General features: G+C 37.9%; 1 protein-coding gene across 1 annotated transcript in view; it reads right to left on the bottom strand.

The window, feature by feature from the left end:
• The window catches only part of LOC144432809 (TGF-beta-activated kinase 1 and MAP3K7-binding protein 3-like), a 93,315-nt gene that overhangs the window by 20,164 nt on the left and 57,753 nt on the right, over positions 1 to 15,398 (bottom strand). The window contains exon 5 of the mRNA XM_078121089.1: positions 12,164 to 12,260. Coding sequence (XP_077977215.1) covers positions 12,164 to 12,260 — 97 coding nt within the window. The remainder of the gene's footprint in view (positions 1 to 12,163; positions 12,261 to 15,398) is intronic.

Below are 15,398 nucleotides of genomic sequence, written 5' to 3'. Positions count from 1 at the left end.
AGTACACTTGAAGAACTGAAGGAGTTTGCCCTGTCAAATGGCTATGAAGACATGCTGGATCAACTCCTGTGCCTGAAGGACATCGTTAATACCAAGAAATGTGAGAGAAATGGAGCAGCAAAGCAGAGAACCTTGACTGACTTTTTTAGCAGATCCACCAAGTAGAACTTTACAGTACAGTATACACTCTGTGTACACCAACTCACCATTCACCCAAGTCTTTAAACAATCCTGAGAACATTTTATTTTGTGATTTTTATTGTACAATGTACATGTATTTATGTATTACACAATGTGATTTTATCATGTACAATTCATGTCTTTCTGATTTATTTACTTGTTCATTTCTGTGACTTAATAAAACAATGAATAGCTTTAAGATTAAACATGTTTATTGTAGTTTATTGCTGTGTGTGTGTGAAAGTTAGTCAACAATCATCTCTGAAAGACCAGTATTAAATTAGTATTCATGAATATTTAATGACCCTTGATATAAAGGCCACCTGTGTATAAAGGCCACTTTGGAACAGTCCCTTAGGTGGCTGCTATACACAGTTTTGACTGTATTTGCATTTTTTGGTAATTAGACGTAGTGGCCACACAAAAGAAAGTAGTCGTTTCTGGTCAGGAAACGTTACCTAAAGTTGTGTGACAATGCAATTTTTTTTTTTAATTGTTCATGATTAGTTCTGCAGTTGTCTTCCCTGTAGTAGCAATTAATATAGTGAGAGTTATTTTTGTTTTCCCTTGGATCTGCAGTCTGTATTAGCTGGACAAACACAAGAAAAAAGAAGATTGAGACGGGGCATTTAAGTGATGCAAACTCACCAGAAAACAATTGGTTGGCCATAAGATCGCATCTGCAGGCAATCATGCTGGAGATTTTGCCTACATAACTTCATACCATCTCTTCACTATTTCAAAATTGAAAATCTTGCTTTTACTTTTTTTGATACTCGCGCGTATTTCTGTTTCTGAAAGCATGCATGAGGAGATCATCAGTCAAACCAGGCCAGCTTCAACTTCCAGGTGAAATCACCAGCTTTCTACCGAAAATTCTTGCTGGAGAATTCGCCAAGATAAATCCATACCATCTCTTTGATCAAAATTAAAATTCTTTTCTCTTTTTTTAAATATAAATATTTTGATATTAAGGGCGAGTTTACTGCCAGATCACGTGCATTTATTTGTATTAACATTATCACAACATTGCAAATGAGATAAGTAAATGTTGTTACTGTGTTGCAATGTTGGGCAGTGTACTCAGCACTACTCAGTGGTTTAATTGAGTCAAATTTACCCCAATTTTCTGACATTGATTGGCTTTGTTCTAGACCATTCAAAGTATCCGAGTTGCTTGTATAAAAGGTACATATATCAAGATATATATTGATAAGTTTCTGTCCAGATCTGAATTTTATATTTTGAGAAACCAAACAAACTTGAGAGCCATGGAAATTCACCTCACTGTGGTGTGCATTGTGAAATTCTTCAACCGAGTGTTACTGGGTACTGCCACCGTAAACGAGTTGTATAGAATCAAAGTATAGACCGGTATCATGCTTACCATAACGTATGTAAACTTTCTGCGTACTAGAGATGTTACAACGGTTTGAATTGTTTATTTGCCTTGGAAACTAGTGTACATATCACGGGTATGTAGGGGATTGCGAAGGTACTGAGAATAGGTAGCGGACATTTGAACAACTTTTTCAACAACTAACTTTTACTGGGACTTCAAAAATCACAGATATAGAGCTAAAATTCATCATGTTCAAATGGTACCAATAGCAATCCACACATTTGTTCTGTATGCATGGGAAAATGTATGTATGTCTGTATGCGTATCCCTGTAAATTTGAATAATTTCATTTCAAAAGCCATTACTTCTGTTCCACAACGTAAATAGATTGATATCACAAAGTACTTTCAGATTTCTATAGTTTGGCACACCTTTTTGCCAATTCAGGGGTATATCATGTACTAATAGCCTACTGTAACAAGGTTGTTGCATTCCAGCAATCATGTGTAGGAACACCCTTATGGAAGGCATTCAGTTTAAATCTGGTTACCTCCTGTAATGGTATGGGAGGTATTAAAAGGGGGATGTCTGTGTGTGTGTGTGTGTGTGTGTGTGTGTGTGTGTGTCTGTATGTATGTATGTATGTCTGTCTGTCTGTGTGTGTCTGTCTGTGTCATCATTTTTTTAAAAACGGCTGGCTCAATTACAATGAAATTTGCTACACATCTTCCATATGCTAATGGCAAGAACTGATTAGATTTTGGTAAACATTCAATGAACATTAATCAGTTATTTGCATAATTAATAGTTTTGAGTAATTAGGTTATATCTTTGGAATGCATACTTCAAATTCAATACAATTTGGTGCATATGTTAACCATAACAAGGCGCACATGTCCTATAAGGTTTGTTGATTTAGGTTAAAGATTTTTAGAATAATTTGCAAAATTAATGAATTTTGGTAATTAGGCCATATCTTAACCAGATTTAAACTGAATGTCTTCCGTAAGGACAAGGTTTTGAGATTGTCGTTCCTACAGACAATTGTTGGAATACAACAGAAGAAATGCAATAAGTTATTTTTTCTCATTGATTGCTATTTGACCATTGCTGTTAGTGATCTCCTGGCCAACCACAACATGTAATGTGAAGCTTTACAGAATGTTGTAGCATAGCACTCACCGTAGAAAGAGTTTTAAAGGCGAAAAAAAGAAAATTGTCTCTGGTCCGCGCCCATCACTAAAGTACCCCCCTTCCTGCATTAATTTTTTCTTCCGTAAGCCAATTCAGTCTGCAGATGAAAGGGAAAACACAAAAGTAACTCTCCCTACATTAATTGCCACCAGTGAAGACAACTGCAAAGCTAATCATGAACTAGCCTATGACATTTGACCCCCATACACACTTACTGTAAAGTACTAAATAAAAAGAACAGTAACTGCAATGATAAGTCGTTTGATTAACATTTGTTGAGAATGTAAAAAAAATAATCGCATAGTCGCACCACTTTAGACAACAGTTCCTGGCGAGAAACTATTTTTTCTTTTTTGTGGCCTACTGAAAATATGTCAATAACTTATTAAAACTAAATGCTACATTTAGTAATATTTTCAGGACAGATGCGCTTTGGTATCACAAATGTATGTATCAAGTTATAATGAATTTGAAGCATGCATTCTTGAGATATAGCCTAATTCCCGAAAACCATTAATTACGTAAATTGCTATTACCCTACAGAATACATCTTCAAAATTTCGTTTGAATTGAGACAGCCGTTATGGAGAAAACGATGACACACACAGACAGACAGACAGACTCACACACACAGCCTTACTCCCACTAAATACATCTCTTCCTTACGGAAGAAAAAATGCATACTTCAATTTCAATATAATTTAGTACATTAGCTAACCATAACTAAGCGCATATAATCCTTTATACGTCACCTGTCACCAATCTCGCATTCTGATTGGTCGAGAGCCCTGCAGATACACAGGCGTATTTTTCACCAACAGCCGTATTTTCGCTTGTTGTATCATGTGACCAAAAGTTTCTTTCATAAACAAACAAAATAGTGCTAATTCCTAGTTTAGAAAACACTAATTATATTCTTAGATTAGATAAATAAATACATAAATAAATAAATACAATAGCATGTTTGATTTGTTGTTATATAAATTGATAGTAGGGATATTTTTACTACCCTCAACAATAATTAGGTTTTAAGGAATTATCACTACTCTGATCACGCAACAACATTTGTGAACCTAAAACAAACAGACTTAGATATGTTGTGTGTGCTTGTTGGACATGGAATATGCCTCCAACAATAAAGGATTGGTTGGGTATGGGGGATCATATCACGAAGAAAATGGAGTCTGAGTTATGGCTTTGGACATGGAAAATTCACCAACAAAATGGCTGCCAGGCAGCCATATTGGATCGTATCACGACGAAAATGGATATGCACATGTATGTCATTGAACACTGTCCTAATACCAACTTTGAATGAGATCTGTTTAAGCATGTCTGAGTTATGGCTTTGGACATGGAAAATTCACAAACAAAATGGCTGGCAGGCAGCCATATTGGATCGTATCACAATGAAAATGGATATGCACATGTATGTCATAGAACACTGTCCTAATACCAACTTTGAATGAGATCTGTTCAAGCATGTCTGAGTTATGGCTTTGGACATGAAAATTCACAAACAAAATGGCTGCTTGGCGGCCATATTGGACCGTATCATGACAACAATGAATATGCACATGTATGTCATAGAACACTGTCCTAATACCAACTTTGAATGAGATCTGTTAAAGCATGTCCGAGTTATGGCTCTAGACAGGGAAAATTCGCAAACAAAATGGTTGCTAGGCGGCCATATTGGATCGTATCATAAAACAAAATGACGTGCATATGTATGCCATAGTATGTTGCCCCTGTACCAAGTTTGAAAAAAATCAGTCCAGGCATCTCCAAGAAACAGCTGCGGACGGACGGACGGATGGACGGACGGACGGATGGACGGACGGACAGACGGAACCCAATCCATAAGTCCCCGTTCCGGACTTCGTCCGCGGGGACTAACTACATCGGTCTACTTGCGTAGCAGACGACATTTTTTGATATACAACTTCGTACAAAACTAAAATTGAGTCATGGCTCGCATGAGAGCAACAGGCATTATGCCTGATTTCAACGTAAAGTGTTTGGACATTCCGTCAGAGAATGAAGATGATATCAGCGACATCGACATTACATGTGTACAACAAAATGAAATTTTACAGCAGAAGTTCAGTTTTGATGCTGAAGAAATCAGCGAATTCATCAGCGGACAACAAAACAAAAACACAGTGAAGAAAACTAACTACGATGTACATCGATTCCAAAGTTCTATACACGATCAGTACAACGAAACGAAGCCCCTTGAAGAAATTCCACCGAGTATTTTGGATTAATATCTGCAAAGATTTTATAAGAATATCGTCAAAAAAGATGGGAGCAAATTTGAGCCAGATACGCTGTCGAGTTTCCAGCGCTCTGTCGATCATCATCTCAGGCTGAATAACTACGACAGAAGTATCATATTGGATGACGAATTTACAACATCAAGAAACGTACTCGCAGCAAAGAGAAAAATGGTGAAGAAGGAAGGAAAGGGTTGAAAACCTAACGCAAGCATTGCCTTTTCTGCTGACGACGAAACTGTGTTGTATGAAAAGGGGTTACTAGCTGTACAGAATCCCCGAGCATTGTTAAATACGGTCTGGCTGAACAATACGAAACATTTTGGTCTACGCGGTGTAACAGAACATTATGACATGATGTGGGGTGATGTAACACTACAAACGACAACTTGTGGAAAAGAGTTTCTACAGTTTGAGGAAAGGTTAACGAAAACACGTACCGGTGCAACGCTACAGGAGCGTGCCTTCAAACCAAAGATGTTCGCCATGGGAAATGATAAATGTCCAGTAGCAGCGCATAAACTGTCCCGTGACCGTGGACCACCCCAAACACTATCTGACTCATCTCCCTTCTACATCGCCGCTAATGATAACAGTCCAAACTACTGGTTCAAAGTGTCGCGACTGGGGGAAAGAAGGCTCGCGGTTATTACCAGAACAAATTATCTCTCGCAGCAAATATTTTCGCGTATTTGGCAAATAACATATATAAAGTTTGTTGATAATTAATGACATTCGGTAATTCCGCTTTATCTTAACCCTTGTGATGCCGCATTCTAGGCCACGTCGTTGATATCAACGACAATATCATTTGCATATGCTGTAAATAAAGTGATGATGTAACAGGTTATCGTTGTCCCGCCCTTCATGCCCATAATAAGTAATGATGTACACGATGTTATCTCATTAAATATTAATTTATTGAGGCGGGAAACAGTCAAGTGTTCGATTTCTTTCACTTTTTGCCACCAAATGCAAATAGCACCTACTTAGCAATGCGTAATATGGCGGCCACTATGAATATGGATGTTGACCTTCGACATTATGCTGATATATTGAACAAAGTAAACCCGGAAGACAAAGAGTGTTTCCTCGACACTTTCTAGACAGTGATAGCGATGATGATGAAGAATTTTACGGGTTTGATGAAGTAAGTTTTATCCTATTAGAACTTATCGAAAACCCTCCCGATGACTTCAACTTTTGGACTGATGTCGTCAATGGCAGGTCCTGTGATCCTGCCGATGACAAACCACAAATCCAAATGCCTTGTGATAATGCCAAGGTTGGTTTACATGAAGAAGTTACGGCAGAATCTACATCGTTGTCTTTCCTCAGATTTTTGTTAACAGATGAAGTGTTGGATATAATCGTCCGTGAGACATATCGTTATGCTGCTATCTTTAGACTTATATGTATGTAGTATTTGTATATATGAAATATGCAAATATGTTTGTATTTACTGTAAACATGGAAGGCGAGTACTTGTTGATTGATAAATATTTTACTCAACATCCATACTATCTGTCTATTACTTTTTACAGCTAATTTCCAATTGTAACCCTTGTACTTATCAAGAAACTAAATTTCACATGATTTTTTGACCAAAAATGTGTTTTATTCCAATTTTCCCTAATTCCATGGTCAAGTTACTGACCATACATTCATGTAAACTGAAATTCAATATTTCATAATTATTGATTTACTTGTAGATGAGACCATATCCCACCTGTTTTGGTGTAAAATGATCACTATCAAAACATTGTGTACAACTGTGTGCAACCTAAAAAGTCCTTGGCCTAGGGGGTCATTTGCATGGAAAGTCTATGGCATCTGAAGGGTTAAGAATGCAAGCTTCAAATTTCATAGAATTTGATACATATACCAACCATAACAATGCACACAAGTTTGTTGACATAACCTTCACTTTCAATGAGATTTTTGAATAATTAATGATCTCCAGTAATTAAGCTATATCTTTGGAATGCACGTTTCAAATTCCATATAATTTGGTACATACATCAACCATAACCCATCCTCTAAAGTCTGTTGATATACTTGTTTAATCTTATGACTTATTTGTGGCATAAGGAATGATTTTCGGTAATTAGGCTATTTCTTAAGAATGCAAACTTAAAATTTCAGATAATTTTGTATATGTTTTGATGGTCGATGGTAAAGAAGTGCATGTGTCATTTAAAGCTTGATGATGTAACTTATAATCTATATGATTAATTTGCATAATCTGTTTTGTTTTAAAAATAATTAGGCAATATGTTAACTGTGCAAGCAATTTTCCAATTAAGTGGTACATCATGTACTTTAGAATTTGTATTCCAACAATGTGTGTAGGCCCAAAAATTTATGATTTGCTCTTACGGGAGGCATTCACTTTAAATCTGGTTCACTGTTGTAATTTACATGAGATGACTGATACAGTAACTATGAAAGTATAGCATTTGGCATTGTAGCACAACTGTATTTACCTGACACTATGGGAATAGTCTTGTTGCTAGGCATATTTGCATACATTTGTGGAATCTTTCACTTCGCAATATACACCATCATTAAGCTGTTGTTTTGAGCGTGGTCCTGTTGCTAGGAATATTTGTATACATATTTTGAATCTGTATTCACTAAGCTACCCATCCCTGTTGTCATCATTGTAATATGCATCGTCATTTCATGTTGCTAAGGGTGTGGTGATGGTTGCTATGACCAATTGTGTCATAATGTGCTCAACAATAACTGCCGAATAACACCTCTAGAAACATCCCCACCAAGTTTCAACCCCAATCACCATGCAGTTTCAAGATAATAAGGTTTTGACCAAAATTGACATTTTAAGACCTATTTTCCATATCATTGATGGTATCACCCACATTGTGAATACAGCTTCATGTTCACATGCCCAGATGCATCTCCATTAAATTTCAGCCCAATCTGCTTGGTAGTTTAGGAATATTTGATTTTTGACCAAAAAGACACATTCTTAGCCCTAATGTGCATATCACTAACGAGACCATCATGTTATGAACAATTTGCAATCTAAACACCACTATGAACGTCCCCATTAAATTTCAGACCCATCTACCCAGTACTTTTTGTGTTTACATTTTTGGACCAAAAATCACATTTTTTTACCCAAATCACACACAAATGGTAAGATCATTTTGATTTAAACAATTTCCAAACTAGACACCCAAGGTAATATACCCACCAAATATCAAGGCAATCGGTCTAGTGCTTTTTCACTTTAAGTTGTTTACACACATACATGAACACATCTACAAGACAGACGGCCACTTTGCCATGCTTATAACACTACTCAACTTCAGGTGTGCTAAAAATCTGTCAACATGTGCTAAACTTTAGAACAATCATATCTGTCTTATATGGTTCATTTGCTGGCTGTATCACTGCAACATTGACCAAAATTGACATGAATTATATATGTTTGTAGGATGTTTGTTTTGAAAATAGCTCGGATCAACTTCGTCTAGCCAGCATTTGTGTTCAGCAGGTAAACCTTATACAATCGGACTCCGATTGCCACATCATAGTCAGGCAGAAAAATAGCACCAATGGCATGTACCACAACTGTACAGTTTTTGAAATTGTTTATCCAGCTGCTGATCCATACGAGGTATAGGTGCACAGCACGTCAGATTACCCAAAATGCAGTATGATTTGTATGTGAGGAGATCGAAGGCGTGGCGCTGACACATACGTTGTTGTTGGTTCTACACATGCATTACGTTGTATATGTCACTTTTGAAGAAAATATCTGATGGCTATCGCGTCATCCCTGCTCTCCCAAAGTAATCATTAAAAAGAAATAAAATTTACTCAGTCATGAATTTATTTGTCTCTTTCTTTTTGCTCAAAAGCCAGGGTTTAGTACACATAATTTACCGAGCTGTGGTGCATGCTCGTAATAGCGTAGCGTACGTGGGTCTAAGTTTATCTGCTCTCTGCATAGCATCCGGGCATACATCGTTTACTTATCGTGGTTTGCGACCCTGCCGTATCATAATCACAATTTAGACTATTAAAAGTACAAACATCTATTCACAGTTATAATTTTATTGACTGAATTTTATTTCTCCGGGTTGATTGCTCGAAAGTTAGAGCGTAATTACAGAGGTGTTTACACTACTGTACAAAACACATGGCCTGTGTGATGATGGCGTCCGGGGCTGGGATGGAGTATGCACCGTGCACATCACTTCTTTGTAGAAAATACAATGATTTACAACCCAGCCATCCAACAATCGCAATCAATATACCAGTAGTACGGTACAAGTAGATACATTTACGTAGTGTACTTACAGTTATAAATTTTATTTGTCTCATTTCTCACTCAAAGGCCAGAATATAATATTAGTACATGATACAATTTACTGAGTGACAGCATTACAAGCATATACCGTTTTACGGTGTACACGTAACTCGACTAATGTTGTGCCTAGCATGATACTCGTTACACCGTCCATGTGCACCACCGTGGCACCGATTGTCCACAGAAAATACAGGTAAAGATTTACGACCCTGCTGCTTACTGTCTCATATTTACAATTAATAAAAGTACACAAACATTTATTCACGGTTACGAATTTATTTTCTCTCGAAAGCCATAGTTTGTTGCATCACGTAATTCACCGATTTTGGGGGATAAATGCTTTGTATAGAACATACCTGTTGACGATTTACGAACCTGCTGCTGTCCCATAGTTGTCATACATCATTACATGGTGACATGACATTTTTGAAAATTCTATATGACTGCAAGGACTACGTTCAAATCCTATCTCCATCACAGAATTCACAACGTGCCTAAGTACAAAGTATATCATTCGATTCATATTCACACGTACTACAATTCTTCGTTCATGGATTTTGAAAAACGTAGAGATAGACAACTTTAAAATGTGACAAAAATCCCAAAATTTGTGAATTTTCTAAAAATGACAATAAATGCACAAATACAAATGTGCAAACGTAGTTTGTTTTCATTTCAGCTGATTGTCACATGTAGTGGCTTTTCCAACAACATAATAATAATAATGTTGGGTTCTTATATAGCGCTTTCCCACTCCATGCTCAAAGCGCTTTACAATTATTACCCCTGGCTCGGATCAGAACAGCACAATGGCCCTTTAGTCTTCATCAACTCCCCGGGGAGCATACAATCCATTGCAGCCATTTAAGCGCATAGGATTAAAGCCTCATAAGTTTATGAATTAAGAGAATCGAAAAAACACCTAAATTTGACCAAAAATGGCATTTTATTGATATTACTGTGGTATACGATAGAATTGCCGTAGGAAAAAAATTCAAAATGTACTAAAAATAGCAGAATTTCGATTTCCAGAAATAACTTGTGAACGAGGATGGTGAACTTCCGCCCTCTGCTACGCTTCAAAGCATTGCATGTAGTAGTATAGGGAAGATATGAGATTTAAGATGGCGTCCTCTGAAGGTATACGCGAGCATACAAATCGCACTGCATGATGGTCTAGCTCACTTGTCGTGTTCATTTGCTGAATGATTTCGTCAAGTTGCTTATCAAGCCCTGTTGTTATCTTTGCAATATACGCGATCATTTGGCTGTTGCTATGGGTGTGGTCCTGTTGCTAGGCACACTGGCACACACGTTTTGAATGTTTGTTCACTTGTCTGAGAATCCCAGTTATCTTTGTGAAATGCACAATTGTTTGGCTGTTGCTATGGGTGTGGTCATGGTTGTTAAGGATATTTGCATACATTTTTTGAGTGTTTACTCACTTGCCTACCAGATGATGTTGTTATTTGACCAAAATATACTGCCATTTGGTGGTTGCTAAGGGTCAATTGCATAAAACATTTTGAAGAAAATCTGCAGAATAACACTTCTAGAATCGTCTCACCAAGTTTCATTCTTATTGACCGAGTACTATTTGAGATATAAATTTTTGACCAAAATTCACATTTTTACACCAAATTTACATATTACTGATGAGATCATTGTATGCTTAATATTTCTTCATCTATACACCCACAGATGCATCCATGTCAAATTTCACTTTAATCTGCCGAGTACTTTTGGAATTATAGGTTATAGCCCTAATTTGCATATTACTAAGGGAATCATCACGTCATGAACAAATCCTAATTTATTCACATCTAAGAATGTTCCCACCAAATTTCATGCCAATCTGCCCAGTAGTAAGTTTTTCACCAAAAATCACATTTTTTGACCCAAAACCCACATCTCTGATGCAATCATTTTCATTTGAACAATTTCCCAACTAGACACCAGAAGTAACATGACTACCAAATATCAAAGTAATTGGTCAAGCAGTTTTTGACTTTAAGTTGTTTACACACACACACACACACACACACACACACACATCCAAAGACAGAGACCGACAGACAGACAGAGACACTTTGCCATGCCTATAGCAGTACTGAACCTTGTGCTAAAAATCATATTTTCCCCAAATTTTCATTCTGAGATGCTTTTATTGACAGTGTGGGTATTATTTTTAAAAGCAAACTTTTCTAGACCATATTTCTAGCTTTCCAACGATACATTGCATGGTCAACATGACAAAGTGGTTAGCTTTCACAGCTGTCAATGTATACAGAACATTAGGGCTTTGGACAAAATTTGCAACATTGTAACCAGCAGTTTAATTTCAGCAGTACGTACGAATGTGTAAGTGAAACACACATGCATGCACAGATCGAACGTTTTATGCCGAGAAGTCCACTGAAGTGATTGTGACTTTGTAGCATGAGTGAGATTCCACCTTCCTTAGTAGTGCAGTGGTAAATATACATTCACACTAGACTATCATAGTTCTCAAAATGATATATCTATTGAAATTTCCATGAATTACAAGTTTAAAAAGGTAAAGTACGAGTGGATAAGTGAAGTGATCAGGCAAAATCTATGTTTGTTTTTATAAATTATTTATAAATAAATTTATTAATTGGCGGATTTACAAATTCCAACCTGTACATCACTCTTACTAGCTTGGAAATAAATTAATGTAATTATAAATTCTAACCTGTACATTTGATATTTTGGAAAGCCTGAAGTGTGAGAACATATAATTTGCCATCAATCTTTATCAACTCAGTGTACAAGTTGATAGTAAACCCATAACACATTTCTTACCTTGGTCACTTCTTATAAGTTCCACTTCTCTTGACAATAGTTGTATATCTGTTTGTAGTGATCTATTCTCACCTCGTAATTTGGCTATATGTTCTGCCTGTACACACAAAATATTTCAGTGTTAAAACTTTCCTACTCATAATTTCTCTATGTTAGTTAGCCCATCCACATTGCTATAGCTGTGACTACAGGTATGCCAGCTGTCGATGTATACCACAGCTAGCACAGTCACAGCTCCAGCACTGTGGACAGGCTAACCAAAAGATCGCAAATGGTTTTATCCTGAACTTGTCCTTAGTGGTTGTGATGCAATGCATCATGGTCAACAAACAAACAAACAACATTGCATCTGTATTTATGTATCGGATGACCACTGAACTTTAAAGATACATAAGCTGAGTTTATGTTTTTGGAATGTCATTTTTTCAGTAAATTAAAAGGTACCCATGACTTACTGATGTATACTTAATTGTCACTTGCAATTAATTGAATTCAAACCTGGTATTAGGATATCACTAAATGAAGGATCCCATTATGTCATACACATCAAAAGATATACAGGTACTCCCTACTATACAATGAACAGTTCAAAGAATTCCAAAACACAAACAGTAATATCATAGAAGACATGCATCGACAGTAACAATACGCAAGACTACTTTAATCAATTTGAAACTTTTTGAAGTACTTTCAATTGAGTTATAAAAGTGCCAATGGCCAATCACATTTCTTTAACCAAATCACACATCGGTGGTATCGATTTGAACAATTTTCAAACTTGACACCCAAGGTAATATAACCACCAAATATTAGGGAAATCGGTTTTTGACTTGAAGTTGTTTACACACACACACACACATCCATCCACACTCACACACACACACACACACACACACACACACACACACACACACACGATGCCTATAGCACTACTAAAATTTATCAGTTCAGCTGTGCTAAAAAGCTTATGAATTCAACTTGTGCCACTTTAAAGGGCAGAGTAGGTCAAACTACCGAGGAAGGGTAGAGTAGGTCAAACTACAGAGGAAGGGTAGAGTAGGTCAAACTACAGAGGAAGGGTAGAGTAGGTCAAACTACAGAGGAAGGGTAGAGTAGGTCAAACTACAGAGGAAGGGTAGAGTAGGTCAAACTACAGAGGAAGGGTAGAGTAGGTCAAACTACAGAGGAAGGGTAGAGTAGGTCAAACTACAGAGGAAGGGTAGAGTAGGTCAAACTACAGAGGAAGGATAGAGTAGGTCAAACTACAGAGGATGGATAGAGTAGGTCAAACTACAGAGGAAGGGTAGAGTAGGTCAAACTACAGAGGATGGATAGAGTAGGTCAAACTACAGAGGAAGGATAGAGTAGGTCAAACTACAGAGGATGGATAGAGTAGGTCAAACTACAGAGGATGGATAGAGTAGGTCAAACTACATGTACAGAGGATGGATAGAGTAGGTCAAACTACAGAGGAAGGATAGAGTAGGTCAAACTACAGAGGAAGGATAGAGTAGGTCAAACTACATGTACAGAGGGAGGGTAGAGTAGGTCAAACTACAGAGGAAGGATAGAGTAGGTCAAACTACATGTACAGAGGATGGATAGAGTAGGTCAAACTACAGAGGAAGGATAGAGTAGGTCAAACTACAGAGGGAGGGTAGAGTAGGTCAAACTACAGAGGATGGATAGAGTAGGTCAAACTACAGAGGAAGGATAGAGTAGGTCAAACTACATGTACAGAGGGAAGATAGAGTAGGTCAAACTACAGAGGATGGATAGAGTAGGTCAAACTACAGAGGAAGAATAAAGTAGGTCAAACTACATGTACAGAGGGAGGGTAGAGTAGGTCAAACTACATGTACAGAGGGAGGGTAGAGTAGGTCAAACTACATGTACAGAGGGAGGGTAGAGTAGGTCAAACTACAGAGGAAGGATAGAGTAGGTCAAACTACAGAGGATGGATAGAGTAGGTCAAACTACAGAGGAAGAATAGAGTAGGTCAAACTACATGTACAGAGGGAGGGTAGAGTAGGTCAAACTACATGTACAGAGGGAGGGTAGAGTAGGTCAAACTACATGTACAGAGGGAGGGTAGAGTAGGTCAAACTACAGAGGAAGGATAGAGTAGGTCAAACTACAGAGGAAGGGTAGAGTAGGTCAAACTACAGAGGAAGGATAGAGTAGGTCAAACTACAGAGGAAGGGTAGAGTAGGTCAAACTACATGTACAGAGGGAGGGTAGAGTAGGTCAAACTACATGTACAGAGGGAGGGTAAAGTAGGTCAAACTACAGAGGGAGGGTAGAGTAGGTCAAACTACAGAGGAAGGGTAGAGTAGGTCAAACTACAGAGGAAGGGTAGAGTAGGTCAAACTACAGAGGATGGATAGAGTAGGTCAAACTACAGACGGATGGTAGAGTAGGTCAAATTACAGAGGGAGGGTAGCGTAGGTCAAACTACAGAGGAAGGGTAGAGTAGGTCAAACTACAGAGGATGGATAGAGTAGGTCAAACTACAGAGGATGGATAGAGTAGGTCAAACTACAGACGGAGGGTAGAGTAGGTCAAACTACATGTACAGAGGATGGATAGAGTAGGTCAAACTACAGAGGGAGGGTAGAGTAGGTCAAACTACATGTACAGAGGGAGGGTAGAGTAGGTCAAACTACAGAGGAAGGATAGAGTAGGTCAAACTACATGTACAGAGGATGGATAGAGTAGGTCAAACTACAGAGGATGGATAGAGTAGGTCAAACTACAGAGGAAGGGTAGAGTAGGTCAAACTACAGAGGATGGATAGAGTAGGTCAAACTACAGAGGATGGATAGAGTAGGTCAAACTACAGAGGAGGGATAGAGTAGGTCAAACTACAGAGGATGGATAGAGTAGGTCAAACTACAGAGGAAGGGTAGAGTAGGTCAAACTACAGAGGAAGGGTAGAGTAGGTCAAACTACAGAGGAAGGATAGAGTAGGTCAAACTACAGAGGAAGGGTAGAGTAGGTCAAACTACATGTACAGAGGGAGGGTAGAGTAGGTCAAACTACATGTACAGAGGGAGGGTAGAGTAGGTCAAACTACAGAGGAAGGGTAGAGTAGGTCAAACTACAGAGGGAGGGTAGCGTAGGTCAAACTACAGAGGAAGGGTAGAGTAGGTCAAACTACAGAGGAAGGGTAGAGTAGGTCAAACTACAGAGGAAGGGTAGAGTAGGTCAAACTACAGAGGAAGGGTAGAGTAGG

Source organism: Glandiceps talaboti, chromosome 3 (assembly GCF_964340395.1).
Source record: "Glandiceps talaboti chromosome 3, keGlaTala1.1, whole genome shotgun sequence".
NCBI lineage: Eukaryota > Metazoa > Hemichordata > Enteropneusta > Spengelidae > Glandiceps > Glandiceps talaboti.
The sequence above is the reverse complement of the archived record's forward strand: the minus strand, read 5'-3'. Positions and strand labels throughout refer to the sequence as shown.